The sequence below is a fragment of the Galeopterus variegatus genome, unplaced genomic scaffold (genome assembly GCF_000696425.1).
Source record: "Galeopterus variegatus unplaced genomic scaffold, G_variegatus-3.0.2 Scaffold738, whole genome shotgun sequence".
In the NCBI taxonomy this organism is placed as follows: Eukaryota; Metazoa; Chordata; class Mammalia; order Dermoptera; family Cynocephalidae; genus Galeopterus; species Galeopterus variegatus.
The window spans coordinates 182,365-196,872 of NW_007726849.1; the positions used below are offsets into that span (position 1 = coordinate 182,365).

At 43.4% G+C, this 14,508-nt stretch overlaps 1 protein-coding gene across 6 annotated transcripts in view; it reads left to right on the forward strand.

Annotated features, from left to right (window-relative positions):
* Positions 1 to 14,508, forward strand: part of GPM6B (glycoprotein M6B) — a 46,573-nt gene that overhangs the window by 23,042 nt on the left and 9,023 nt on the right. For all 6 annotated transcript variants that reach the window (XR_550427.1, XM_008571952.1, XM_008571953.1 and 3 more), the window contains 5 exons: positions 4,553 to 4,739; positions 6,336 to 6,492; positions 9,709 to 9,880; positions 11,974 to 12,047; positions 13,078 to 13,143. Coding sequence is in view for 5 of the 6 variants with exons in the window: in XM_008571952.1 (XP_008570174.1) it covers positions 4,553 to 4,739; positions 6,336 to 6,492; positions 9,709 to 9,880; positions 11,974 to 12,047; positions 13,078 to 13,143 (656 nt within the window). In the remaining variant the exon portion in view is untranslated. The remainder of the gene's footprint in view (positions 1 to 4,552; positions 4,740 to 6,335; positions 6,493 to 9,708; positions 9,881 to 11,973; positions 12,048 to 13,077; positions 13,144 to 14,508) is intronic.

Here is a 14,508-nt window from a genome sequence, read left to right on the forward strand (position 1 = left end):
CCCCCCCCCATGCTGTCATCCTTACCTGGTACTCTGCTGACCTGACAGCTTCAATTAAACAAGACCTAGTGACTCCAGCACCTGAGGTGCTGGTAATAGCAAGGTCATGGGACGAGTTTATTTTGTTTGAGCAAGGCTGAGCTGTGCCTTCAGATAAACCTATGCTAACTGCTTCTTTGAAATGAGGTACAGATCTTCTAACTTTGGTTCTGCTGAGAATTTATTTTAATAATCTACTCATTAGCCTGATGTCTAATATCTTGAAGATCATGGTTTCATATACTTTGTCCAGTTCTTTAGTTGTTGCAGATAGGGTAAACTTGGTTCCCATTCCTCCATCTTAGGCAGAAGCCAGGAGTCATTTTGTGGAGTTGGATTTTTATTGTAGTGCATTTGGCTGGTGATAAAAGAAATCAGATGGAACTGACGTAGTAAATAGCTTGCGTGATTCTTTAGGACAGTGGTTCTCAAATTTGAGCATACATGAGAATCACCCAGAGGACTTGTTAAAACACATTGCAGGGTCTACCCTCAGAGTTTCTGATTTAGTTGTCCAGGGTGGGGGAGGCGGCTGATAATTTGTAGGTTTTGTATGTTCCTAGATGCTGCTGCTGATCCAGGGACCACACTGAGCATCAACCAGCGCTTCCAGATGTGGGTCTGCAAACTTTTTCTGTACAGAGTTAAGTAGTAAATATATCAGGCTTTGCAAACCGTGTAGTCTGTCACAGCTACTCAACTCTGACTCTGCTGTTATAGGGCAAAATAGCCACAGGCAATTTGTACGGAATGGGTGTGGCTGTTTTCCAGTCAAACTTCCTTTACAGAAGCACGGGCTGTAGTTTGCCTGTTTCTCCCTTTGAGCATTGACTCTGTGATTGGTACTATGGTGGGTGGTTGCTGCTGCCTTCCAGAGTGAAGGGGAAGCCGTCGATTCTCCTGTGGGGATATTGCATGCACGGCTAGTCACTTGAGCTAGAGTTTGGTTTCTCTACTCAGGATGATGTGGTAGATGAGGCGATGTCCACCTTTCTAGGCTGTGTTTCTGTCTGACGCTGTGAAATAGAATGCTGCTGTGGACATACAAAGGAAAAAGAACCCCTCCTGCCCTCTCCCATAATACACCCAGGACCGCCTTAATCATTTGCAACCTGGTATAAAATGAAAATTCAGACACCCTTGTTCAAAAATTATTCAGAATTTCAAAATGGTGATAGAACATTAAACCAATTACAGAGCCCTGAGTGACGGTACAAGTGTCATGGCCACGAGGCCGGCCTGAACTTATGTCACCATCATGGCCTCAGCTGCTACCTCTACCATATACACTCCTATGTGGATTTCAAGACAGAAATGCTGTTTATGTGAAGGCACTAATGGTATTGATATCCATTCTTAGAAAACATATTTAGCTTTTTCTTTCTGCAGCAGTTTTGTTTTGTCAGGGCTGAGTGTGTGCCATGCAACCAAACTGCCCAGTGTTCAAAGATATCTTGCACACCACAGATAGGGAGGCTTCTAGACTGACATAGAAGGTACAGTGGGGAGTGATCCACTTACAGATGGTTTTTATCCGTGTGTAGGGAACAGAGATGACCAGTTATGGTGATTTCTGTTCTTCAGGAGCCAGGGTTCCTACAGCCACAAGTCAAGTCATCTGCTGAAAACAAGAGCATTGGCATCTGGAGAGAGAGCACAGTTCGTTGTAGTGCTCCCCCAGATTCTTGAATCCTTGCTTTTCCTTGCTGTTATAAAACTAGATCCACAGCATGGGGTATATGGAGTCCTTGAGAGAGAGAGATTGGAGGGAAACTGTAGCCTTGATCTAGTGCTGAATTTTGGACTGGATAGCATCATTCTTCTAATCCTACTTGTCTTTTTGAGCCCGGGACTGGCTGTGATATATCCTTTGAAAGAAGCAGAAGCTCTAACCCTCAGGATGAAAGATCGTTTTGAAGTGGCAACTGTGGATTAGGAAGGATGAGTTCCGTCATTAAGGGCGAGTACACGACACTATAACACCAAACCTTAACTCCACATAATGAGAAAAAGGATGCAGGTTTCTTAAAACATATGTACAACAAAAATATTCAGAAATCAGTGAGCATTTTAACAGGTTATATACCAATGTGGCCATCTCAGCTGTTTGAGTATTCTGCTTCCTAGGTCTTTCTGTAGAAAGCCTTTCCTGAGTCCTTTCCAGTATGAATTATATTCCCTCTGTCCTTGACTCTCCTCCTCCTCTCCACTGACTCTCCAGTGGTCTGGATCTTGGCCCTCATCATGCTGAACTAGAATAACTATGTTACTTGTCTGCCTGCAGCACTAGATTGATCTTGAAGGCAAAGATGTTATTTACATGTGTATTCCCATGCCAAGCATAGTACTTGACACCTAGTATATCTTCAAAAAGTACTGAATTAATGAAATCCAAAGTCAAACCCAGTTAGAACCCAGCTCACATTTCAGAAAATCAAATATGTGCTAAGTCAAAATGTGAATTTCAAAGCAGTATTCAGTGATGATGAAACATTCTATATCTACATTGTCCAATAAGGGAACACAGGAAATGTGGCTAGTGCAACTGAGGACCTAATTTTTTTGTTTTATTTAATTTTAAATAATTTGAATTTAAATAGTCACATGTGCTAATGGTACCATATTGGACAGCACAGTCCCAAGCCTACACAACTCTATCTCATAATGACCAGACACAACTTCATTAGCCAGGAAAGCAGGCATTGGTCTTGTTCTAGAATGCCATCATGGAGACTGAGAAGGGGGGAGGTTGTGAATGATACAACACACCCAGGTCTATTTTCTCTTTATATAATGGGACTCACATCATGGCCAAGGCCAAGGATTTTGGTTTCTCTTGGTTTGGGAGCCTGGAGAGAATTTGGGCTTTTAGTTGCATTTCTCTCACCCCAATCCCCAGAAAGTCATGTGACAAAATAAAATTAAGCTCTAACATCCCTGTTCACAAATCTCATGTGTCTGAAGCTCTTTAAAGTACTGACTTGCTGGTGAACTTGAACCATATCATGCGCTGGTTCCCATCTTATGTAGTTTCATAAATCCATTTCGGGGGGGGGGGGTCTTCTTGAAAACAGCTGGTCATCTTTTGCAATAAAAGGAAGCACAGCTTTCTGACAAAGCCCTGACATTTTAAATTTTCCAATGAATTAAAGAGAAATCTGGTGGTGAGTGTTTGTAGTCACTTTCCATGGTAGGTTTAAGCAAATGCTAGTTAAGAATGGGATGCTCATCAAAATGGAAAAGTTCATCTCTGGTGTTTTATGTTGGTTGTCATTCCCCGACTACTGTGAAGACCACTTGGGGAAAAGAAATTTAGCTGGCTTAATGTGCTTGCCCTGAGGTAATGCACCGCTCTTGATTGCCATTAAACACCATAATGCATTTAACATTCGATTTCCCCGACAAGCCGTTTACTTAAGGGTCTGGAGACTATCAACAGGGATGGTAGGTCAAGAGAGGGACTGACATTATCCTGAGGCCAGCACCGCTTTACTGAAACATAAATGTCTCCAAACTGAAAACGTCACCTAGCTCTGCCCCTTGGGGAGGTCTTTATGGACATCTCAAGTAAAAGTTTATTTTGAAAATGAATACAAGTCTCATCTTAAGATTAAGAGTGAATTTGGGCTCTCTCTCCTTCATTTCACTTCATGGATGCTCATTTTGTCCTTTTTTCCCCCTTCTTTTCCTCTCCTTCCTCCAAGCACTTAAACATCATCCACCAGTTTGGGGTTTTGACTGAACGTGTGTCAGGGAAGGGGCAGATGGAAGGTGGGCGGAGGAGGAGGAGGACTCTGAATGAACTGCTTGTGCTGCCTGGGCTGGGGGAGGATTTTATTAAGAAGTTGAGGTAATTTCTGATACTTACTTGAATGAAACTTGAGTGGACCCACTTGAGTGCATTTTGGTGACTTCATACTTTCCTGAATTAGGGACCAAAATACCTCTGGCCTTTCCAAAATGATCATGTTGTTATTTTCCTGAACTTGGCGACAGTATTCCAGTTGCCCAGGAGGTCAAGGGCTTGGGGAAAGCCATTGGCTGCTACAGCAGTAGATGAACTTGAAACCCCAAGGTTGAGGTTGGAGAAAACCCACTGTTGCTTTTCTTCACGGAGCTGCAGCTTCACTGCTGGCCTCTCTTTTGACTTTGTTAGTGGAATGCGTGCTCCTCATCATCACCTGAGCAAGGGTACCCTCACCCTCTAGTCGATCAGGAAGCTCTAGAATGGTGACAAGTGCCATATCCATTTGTCAGTTGACTGCTCTGCCACTCACTACCCTTCCAGACTCTGAGCAAATTAAGTGACGTTCCCTCTTGGAGCCTCAGGGTCCTCAACTGAAGAACGTCAGACCATGGTAACCCCCCACTGGCCCTTGGGATGTTGAGTGAACCACAGAGCATGAGGAGGGAAGATGGAAAAGTAGCACCTTCTCTGCTAACATGTGGTGTACATGGGGACCAGAAGGCACTGCTGCCCATAACAGCTGCATGTTCTCTCCTTTGGGCCCAGGCTGCTTTGAATGCTGCATCAAGTGTCTGGGAGGAGTCCCCTACGCCTCCCTGGTGGCTACCATCCTCTGCTTCTCTGGAGTTGCCTTGTTCTGTGGCTGTGGGCATGTGGCGCTCGCGGGCACCGTGGCCATTCTGGAGCAGCACTTCTCCACCAACACCAGTGACCACGCCTTGCTGAGTGAGGTGTAAGTATCCGCTTCCCTTTAAAAATGTACTTACAATGCAACCACCTTAGGATGTTTTCAAAAAGGCTATAGAGTGTTCTCCTGGCAGAAAACTGATGCTTTTAACTAAAGCTCACCATATGCAGATAGAAACAGCTCTGTTAGAGAAGGAAAAGGAAGGGCCAAGAATGTGGTGGGATCTCACCTGCGAATGGCAAGGTGCACACAAAGGACACTGCACACAGTAGCCATGGATGTGGGGGACTGTGTCAAGGTGACAGGATGATGCTGCCAGTCATCTCACCAGAGAGAGTTACCAGTGTTCCCAAGTAGCAGACACCCTCCAGTTTTCTCACAGGAAATGACCACCCCTGGAACGATAGGAGCCCTGCTGAGGACTTATCCCAACTCCAAGTCTACAGGAGCTGTATTTTAACATTAACTCTTCCGGCAGAAGAACAAATCCCACGGCATCCTTCAGTGCAGGAAAGGGACAGTTCCAGGGGTTTAGTTCCAGATCTCTGTCTTCCCATCGTGGAATGATTCCCGGTGGTCTCAGCAACTCCTGTGCACAGAGGCCCATAACTGTGCAAGCTCAGCAGCAACATACTTATTTCCTTCAAATAGTTTTCTCTTTCTCCATTTCCTTCGATGTTTTCTTTTTCTTTCCTTGAATCCCAAGTTTTCACAGTGTTTAGGTGTCTTGAGATTGTAAGAAACTTCATCAGACTGGAAAAGGCATGAATGGAGTTTTATGGAACAATAATGGAATTATGTTAGAAGAGTCCTTAGGGAATTTTATTCTTTTTTATCTGTTCACAAATGACATCCAAAGAAATGAACAGGGGTGGGAGAGGATATAAGGAGTGATCAAGCCGGACAAGGGACTCGCTGAGTGCCAACTATGTGCAAAGAAGAAATATTTACCAAGACTGAATCTGGGAAAAGCATATTAATTTAATTTAGCTAGTGATTTCAATCTGTGCCTCTCAAACTTCTGAGAAGCTTTTAAAAGTCCCCATGCCCATGCTTCACCCAGACCAATTAAATCATAATCTCTGGGAATGGGATTAACTTTCTGTATCACTATGTACTGAGGATCTCCATGCAAAAAAATTTTGCTAAGGTTATTCCTTAAAGGAGCCCTGAGTGCTTAAGGGTTTTGTCAGAATGACATTAACCACGAGGCCTGGTTGGGAGGCATTTTGATATGGTGGAAAGAACATGCTGTCCATCAGACCAGGCTTCAAATGCTGGCTCTGCCACTGTGTATCCTTAGGTGAGGAATGTCACTCCTCAATGCCTGTGTTTACTTATGTGCAAAATGAGGATTCGAACCCTCACCACACAGGATAACTGGGCCCTGCTCTTGACCAAAGGAAGCTTCTCCCTTGTCTAGGAAAGTTGTTTGTTCCAATCTTGGGCCTTCCTCCCAAGGTAGGCCTAGTTTGCTGGGGGGTGGGCCTTCCCAGAATGCCCCACGAGCCCACTGAAGCCATCAGTGGGGTAGGAAACACCACAGGAATATCACCTCGTGTCCTCTCTCCAGAGTCTGGAAACCATAGTTTGTAGCACGCAGTGAATTTAATGTTTCAGGATCTCTTCTTCTTTCCGTAGGATACAACTGATGCAGTATGTCATCTATGGAATTGCATCCTTCTTTTTCTTGTATGGGATCATTCTGTTGGCAGAAGGCTTTTACACCACAAGTGCAGTGAAAGAACTGCACGGAGAGTTTAAAACAACTGCCTGTGGCCGGTGCATCAGTGGAATGGTGGGTATGAACCTCTGCTAACCGATTGTCTGATGTACTGTCAGAAGCGTGCCTTTATGTGTTTTTTTTATAGTTGGTAAAAACCATGAGCTATTCGAGAGTAGACGGAGGGTCTATGACACAAATGTTGGCCCTACCAGTTTAGAGTTAGGATTATGAAACCCTTCAATGTTATTGATAAAAAATTAAAATCTATAGTTTGTAGTAGTAAATTGGATGTTTTCCTTATCAATGTACAGATAAGAGTATTAAAAATTTCTCAAATGTAAAGTTCCTACTATAGAAGGAGATAACTTTCATATTGTCTCAGTGTTCCCTTTCGTTTATCTTTGAATATGGATCGTGGCCATAAAGACATGGATGTTATGATAAGTCATCACGATCTTTCTATAAGTATTTACCAGCACCAACGTCACTGGACTTTGCTAGTCACGGAAGGTGCAAAGATTAAAACACAGGCTCCTTCCTCAAGGAGTCTAAGACAGGGGCTTGCAAACTACAGCCTGTGGGCCAAATTTGGCCTACTACCTGTTTTTGTATAGCTCAAGAGCTAAGAATGGTTTTTATATCTTTAAACAGTCAGAAAAAAATGAGTAATATTTCATGACCCATGAAAATCATACAAAATTCAAGTTTTGGTGACTATAAATAAGTTTATTGGCACATAGCCGCATGCATTTGTTCACATACTGTCTCTGGTTGCTTACATGCGACAGCAGCAGAGCCGAGTGGTTGTAACATGAGACCGCATGTGGCCTATAGAGCCTAATCCGTTTCCTATCTGGCCTTTATGGTAAGATAACGTTTGCTGACCTCTGGTCTAGAGGAGGACGCATCTGAAAAGTAGTTAATGAACAGAATGGGTTAAAAAGTGCTGCTTCACAAAGGAAAGCCATTGTGGTGGGTCGAAAGGCTAGGAGGGAAGAAGCACTTAAAGGGTTTGATGTTTGGCATGTTGAATTTGTTTGTAGTGGTATATTCATGTCGAAATGGCTCACAGGCAGCTGGCTAAGTTGGTCTGGCATTTGAAAGAGTGGTCAGGTGTAAGGAAAACAGTCTGGGAGTTGAGAGAAGTGCTCATGCTGAGGAAGAACCCCTAGGCTTGCAGAAGAGGCTGCTGACCCTCTCCTGAGGAGGACACAGCCCCTTGCCTCGGGGCCATGGGCTCCCTGGCACTGGGCACCAACTGAGCTTTCCGCTCTCGGGGAGGAGAGGGCGTGAGGTCTGGATTAAAGCACCAGGAGAGCCCACTGTTCATAAAAGTCCTTCTTAAGGGGGTGTGCAGATCGTAGTGGGATTCTTCGTGACCTGAGCCTAGGTCTGTAGGGTCTGTGATGGGCGCTTCGGACCTTGCATCCGGCTTGTGGCAGAGAGCACGCAGAGCTTGCCCTTGGCAGTGGCAGTACACCCGAGCCAGGGAGACCAGGTGGCCTGGGCTCGAGCTGTTCCCAGGCAGGGTGGTGTGGGGCCTGGCTGGAAGACCTCTCCACCCGCGGAGCACAGCCCGCTTTTAGTTGCTGTGTGTCAGGTTTTGTCTGAGAAAGAATCCACCGTAAAAAGTGGGACAGCCACTGTGGTATGGAGAGGACCCGGGTTGCCTTTATTTGCTCCATCCGTTCTGTCACTGATTGTTCATGCGCCCCCTGCGTCCCTGGCTACCTGTGCCTCGTGTGTTCTGGTTTTGTCTATAGCTCAAGGGGGTCGTGATGCTGACCTGCCTGGCGGGTGCTAGGAAGATGCAAGGGACAGGGTGGGGCCGATGGTGCTGAAGCAACATGCTGGTGAGGTGGGGAAGCCTGCTGTCACTGCAGGCCTTGCTCCCCTTGGTCCTTGGGGGGGAGGCTGGGCCTCTCACCACCAGGCACTCGCCCGCCCTCTGAGCCCTGACCTCCCCTGGAAGGGGAGGCTCGCCACAGCCGAGGACCGCTAGACCTCTCGGAAGTCACTGTGGTGTTATTAGAAAGGGAGCAAAGTTTTCTTCTGAAGGGAAAGAAAAACCCTAGTCTGGAGCAGCCATGAGCATCAGGAAAGGAGGGGAGGTAAAACTGCCGAAATCTGCTGCTTTGAATATTTTTAGAAATGCAGATGCTTCCAAAAGTGTAAATGTCCTCGAAATAAAAGGAACAAGTGCCTTGTTTCTGCAGTTTCTTAGGGTGACCAATGGGAGGTAGCCTGTTTAGGCCTGACCTCCAGGTGTGCCTCATGCCATCCAAGTATCTCCTGAGGTATGAAAAGTTCTGTGGAGTCCTCTGGTCTTCACCATCAGCTTAAAAAATAACAGCCAAACTAGGAGAGCTCCCAACCCTCACCCACACGCTCTGTGGTGGGTGCACGTTCTGAGAATAGAAATTCCACGTCTTTGAGGCAGCCTTTCAAAGCTCTCTGAAAATTGGTAGTCGAGGCAGAAGCTTATGAAGAAAGTCAAGTGATAGGATTATATTCTTCCTGGAATCCCCCATGTCAACGTGTGGGTGAACACCATGAAGCTTTTTCCCGAAGCCATTGCTTTGCTTGCAAAGCTGCTCTGAATCTTAGAGATGAAAGAAAACTAGAGGGAAGTGAGAATTTTATCAGGGTCACTGTGCATTAAGCTTCTGTTCACAGCTACTCGAAACTTTCCATAAAGGTTCAAGCATCTAATGCTTTTAGTAGTTTCACAAGAACGGGAAACTAGTGAAGTTCCTTTGGAGAGAAGCCTTCCTGTAGCAATTGCTGTTCTACCAGCCATCTGTTATGTAAAAAAAATTTTTTTGAGATATCAATATAAAGTTATAATTCAGTGGTCCGTGAAAGCATCCAGAGCCTATCCCATGTTAAGCAGGATGCTCTGAGTTCCTGGAAGTGATGTTAAGTGATGTTTAGAAAGAGCACCTCATGGGAGGCCCTGTAACTAATTAGCTTCTGTGACCTAGGAGGAGTGAGATGACTTCTTGAGGTCTGGAGTCCTTGCTGGTTCAAAGAGGGACCTGAAAAAATAAATCCCATGGTCAGCACTACCATTCTAGATCCTCCAGCTATGGGGAAAGTGGCCAGCTTGTACTGCCCCTGCTGCTCTGTGCAGTCAGTGCTGGCTTTTCCTTCTGGCTGTCATAGCCTGGGTGGGGGTCCCCAGAATGCCCTGCACAGGCTGTCTTGGGCTCGGAAATGCACCATCCTTGCTCTCAGTCTGCCAGTTTCAGTGATGATTCTTTCTCCTTCCTCTCGTTTTCGGCCTAGTTTGTTTTCCTCACCTATGTACTTGGAGTGGCCTGGCTGGGCGTGTTTGGTTTCTCGGCGGTGCCCGTGTTTATGTTCTACAACATATGGTCAACCTGTGAAGTCATCAAGTCGCCGCAGACCAACGGGACCGCGGGTGTGGAGCAGATCTGTGTGGATATCCGGCAATATGGTACTTGCTTTTAATCCGTCCCCACCCCCCATTAATTCTGTGCATAGGCCTGGACCTTAATTATTACATGGGCGTCTTTTTAATCATCATGATCTCTTTCATACATTCTATTGGAATAGTTTATATTCTCTCTCTCAATATGCTCAGTTTTCTGGATGAAAACACCACTGAGGCTATTACTTTCTAGAGTGTCATTCAGGATTTTGTTATATTTTCATATTAAGTATGTAGTAAAAGCAGCTTTTTATAATGAGAAACTACTTTATAATGCAGTTCAATCAAAAAAGACTTCTGCATATCCATTATAAAAAGATTATATATATATTTTAATTTCCGTTTTGTACATCCAACTTTCCATCCAAAATAATATTGCACACATTGTGTAATTTAATTAATTTGCATGTCCAACTCTTCAAATGAAGTCTTTTTAAAATGACCAATTGCTAAACTTCATTTGTATTGAAAAGTGCAACATAAAATCCAGATTTATTTTAAAGTCATCAGAATATACTGTATAAATGCTGTCTTCAGCTGTTGGAAACCAGTTGAAACATATTTTCTAACGAATGGGATCCTCACAGTAGGAAATTAAGATTGGTTCATTGTGACAAGACACAGAAGGGGCCACTGGCTCCTCCTGTCAGCTAATTTAGGACTCTAGCTTCCCTGCTGAGCAAGAGAAAGTTGCATCTTAAGAAAGCAGTCTAATTACTGCTTCCAGCCAGGATAGTAGGAAATCCGTTCTTGGTAGAAACAACTATGGGGAAAAGGAGCTTTTCAGTAGAATTGAAGAGGAAATAACTGTCCTTCCAGAACTTTCTGGAGAGAGATGCCTATTTCATGTTTCCTTCTTGTTTTTCTCATGTGGCTTATTCTTCACATCTTATCTTACAACATAATATAAAACTTGCCTAAAATTACCCGTCGGACTTTTTTCACAAAGACCAAGGCTCATTAACACTGTTCTCTATGATGGATTTAAAAGCAGAGCCTGAAGTTGGTTTTAAAAGAATTCACAAATGAGTATATCAATGTATATCATTTCCCTATTTCTTAGAAATATTTTTCATCACAAATTTTTGGTAATTAGTAATCAAAGTTTTAAATCCTCTGTACCTGCCCAACTACTTATTCTTGAAATCATTGATTTTACTGACAGTTTGGGGACTCATTTCCCATTCTCCTGAGGCATAAAGATTTCCTCTTGGCTCATGTCAAGGATGGAAGGCGAATAAAGATTTTTTAAAAAAAAAAATACTTCTTCCTTACCTCCTGGGAGATGTGTAAATTGAGCTGTGTTTAATGATGCACATTAAAAGGGGAAAAAGAGCAGCATCCCAGTGGACAATAGTCACTGTAGAGAGGACTCAGGATTACAGTGAGAGAGACACCACAGACTGTGCTTGTCCCACCCTCTGGGGTGAGGGACAGTAGTGTTTTTTTTTTCCTTTTGTAAAAATTTCCAATTTGATTTTCAATCCGAAAGTATTTCCAATACATTTGTAAAACACAATAAAAATGAATATAAAAACAAAGACATACAAATAACAAATCCAAAGTTTTATATTGGATGCCAACAAATATAAATAAGTTATTGTCAAATTGCCATGAAAGTTTCTGAATATATACTCTCAATTTTGAAACTTATCTCATGGTGGACCTCTAACAGAGTTTGAGTAGCAAGTCCACAGACCACGACATTCATAAGGAAATGTATTTGACCTCAGCATGATCAAATGCTTTATGAGGGGGTTGTCCTGCAGTTGTTTAACTGTAGATAACAGATTCACTGTAGGGAAAACTTAGCTTTGAAAATTAATTTTTACAAACAACTCTACCGAAGTGCAATTTGCAGGGGAAAAAACATCAGGTTGTTTAAATCTCTTATGGACTAGTTGACTTTGCTCTTGCCCTACTGTCCCAATGGGGCTCACTGTTAATTATGAAACATCTGTTTTGCAGATAGCAGATATATCAATTGTTGATGAAGAACATAGCCTACAATTACATTGTAATTGGAATCCAAAGTGGTGAGGTCTCTTAACATGAGGCGCATAGTTTGCACTAACATTCTATTGGGATTCACTTTGCAGGTATCATTCCTTGGAATGCTTTCCCAGGAAAAATATGTGGCTCCACCCTAGAGAACATCTGCAACACAAATGAGGTAAGCCCGTGGCATAATTTGGCGGGCTCATATACAACCGACCGCTTAGAAAATTAGACTGGGAAAATGGATTTTCCTAGCTAGAAAGAGCAAGAGGGATAGCTAAAAGGCTCTTAGACAAAGCTCTTTTTTGTATACATTTTAAGATTGAACTGTTTGTAACCATCATTGTTCAGCTACTTTAGAGTTACAAAAATAGCCATTTCATATGGTCCAGCCCATTCAGCGAGGATCCTTAAGAATTGGGGAGCTATTCCTTTGGGCAGTAATTTAGGAGTGATCCCAAACCTACAAATCTGAGAATATATCTAGGTTCTTCTCCTTTCCCTTCAAAAGTTTTTCAAAGTAAAACACTTGACACAGAACAAATGTAAGTTAATCTTCATAGAAAAGATACCCCTGAATTTGTGTATATACCAAATTTTTAATGAGGCCACACCTAATCATTTATATTTCCTGAATGATTTGCTGTTATTTCTCTATTTCTCATTCATCCTTAATTGGAAGTATATCCTAACACTTTGGTTTAAACTGTTTTGGGTGTAGAATATCCTTCAGTCATTGGCTTATAAGTGTTTATAAAGCACAATTCTTAAAAGTATTGGTGAGAGCCTGCATATTTAAGAAATCCTTACATGCTTTTGGAAGGCAATGAGTTACAGAAATCATCAGCCCCTACCCTACCTGGCTTGCCAGTTTGTGCATCCATAACATGGATTGGTTCAAAGCAGGGGCTCCTGATCTTGGCTGCATGTTGCAGTTAATAGGGAGCATTACTATATACGGATGGCTGAGACCCAGTGTCCAGGTGTTTAGAGTTAATTGGTCTGGGATGCAGCCTGGGCATTAGAAAGTTTTTAAAGCCTCCCAAGTAATTCCAAATTGTGGCCAGAGCTTGAAGGCAACACAAGCCTGTGCCCAGCCTTGCAGAGAACAGCTGCAAAGGAGAGAGATGAAGCGGCACCCCAGAAGGGGACAGGCCATTTCGTTCCACATGCAATGCTTATGTCAGTACCCTGTTCTTTCCTAGTTCTACATGTCCTACCACCTGTTCATTGTGGCCTGTGCAGGAGCTGGTGCCACCGTCATTGCCCTGGTAAGTAACAGCCTCAGGACCACCTTAGTCTAGCCCACACCCCACCCCCCCAGCATCTAAATGACAGATTTCCCTTCCAGCTTTCCTACGGAAGCAAATGATCCTGGCACTCAACCTTGGTGAACTGTCACCTGTGTAAACCTAGCACCTATCTAGTTTGCAGGAAGTCCTAGCTGGCTGCCTTGGCACTGTTTGTAGGAGGTGTAACTTGGAGTCTGGAAAGAGGAGAGGGTACCAACACCTGTTGTCCAGGCCCAAGCTTACTGCCTTCCTGTGCTTAGTGCCTAGTTTCCTGACTTCAGTCATGGACACATGCTCACAGAAGGCATTCCCCACTTCTTTGCCAAGATATCTTAACTTCCAAGTGGAATTAAGCATACATACGTACACGTGTATATATAGAGTTGATCTCATTATATGTGGTAGTTATGTTCTGTAAAGTCACCACCGACACAGAATTAGCGAATACTGAACCATTGCTCCTAGGGGAAATATGGAGTAGGGTTCCTGTGAGCCTCTGCTTACATTATTTTCATTAACCTATCAACACATAACCTTGTTTTAACTATGCTTCTGTGTAAAGACATCTTATTTGATATATATTGTTGGTTCATTAATATTGAATACATAGCCAACAGCACTATCACTCACGCCTGAACAAAATTTATCTAACATACGTTTTCTCCATAAGGCACATCACAGCCTTCTTGTGCATAGGGACACTAGACAGCCCCTGCAGCACTATGCTTGGGGGACATTTTAAACAGTGAGATCACCAACAAAAATCACAAAAACGCAAAAAAACATGGTACTAAATATACGTCGAGGACACTTGTTTACAGTCTAAGAGCTGAAACAAGACAGAGCGTCCCCTTGTTCCAGCTCAGCTGGGAATGTGTGTATCGGGCAACTAAACTCTGTCACCACTATGCACGTGTGCTAATGACTGCAAAAGTGCCTCGAGTACTGATTTGGGGGTTACAAATAAGTTTTAGCAAGTAGGCAAATTTGCACATATGGAATCTGCAAATAAGGATCAACTGTAGAAACGTGTGTGTGTGTGTGTGTGTGTATGTGTATGTAAAAATAAATAATTTGGGGGCGCTTGGTTTGTGATCTGAAGAAAACCAACTAAGAATGGTAAAGCAAGGGGAAATCTCAGCTGCTCAGAAATAAGTCATTCTGTTTTTCTAACCACCAAGTCATTCCTTCCCATTACAGTCCATGAAAAAAACAACCTGTGAAATCATGGTGGTGACCTGTTCTCTTTGCTGAGCAACAGGCCAGGAAGAGGACTAATTGCTGCTGAGCAGGCAGTTTTGGAAAGATGGGGGGAAATAAGGCATTTTAGCTTCATGTTTCTCA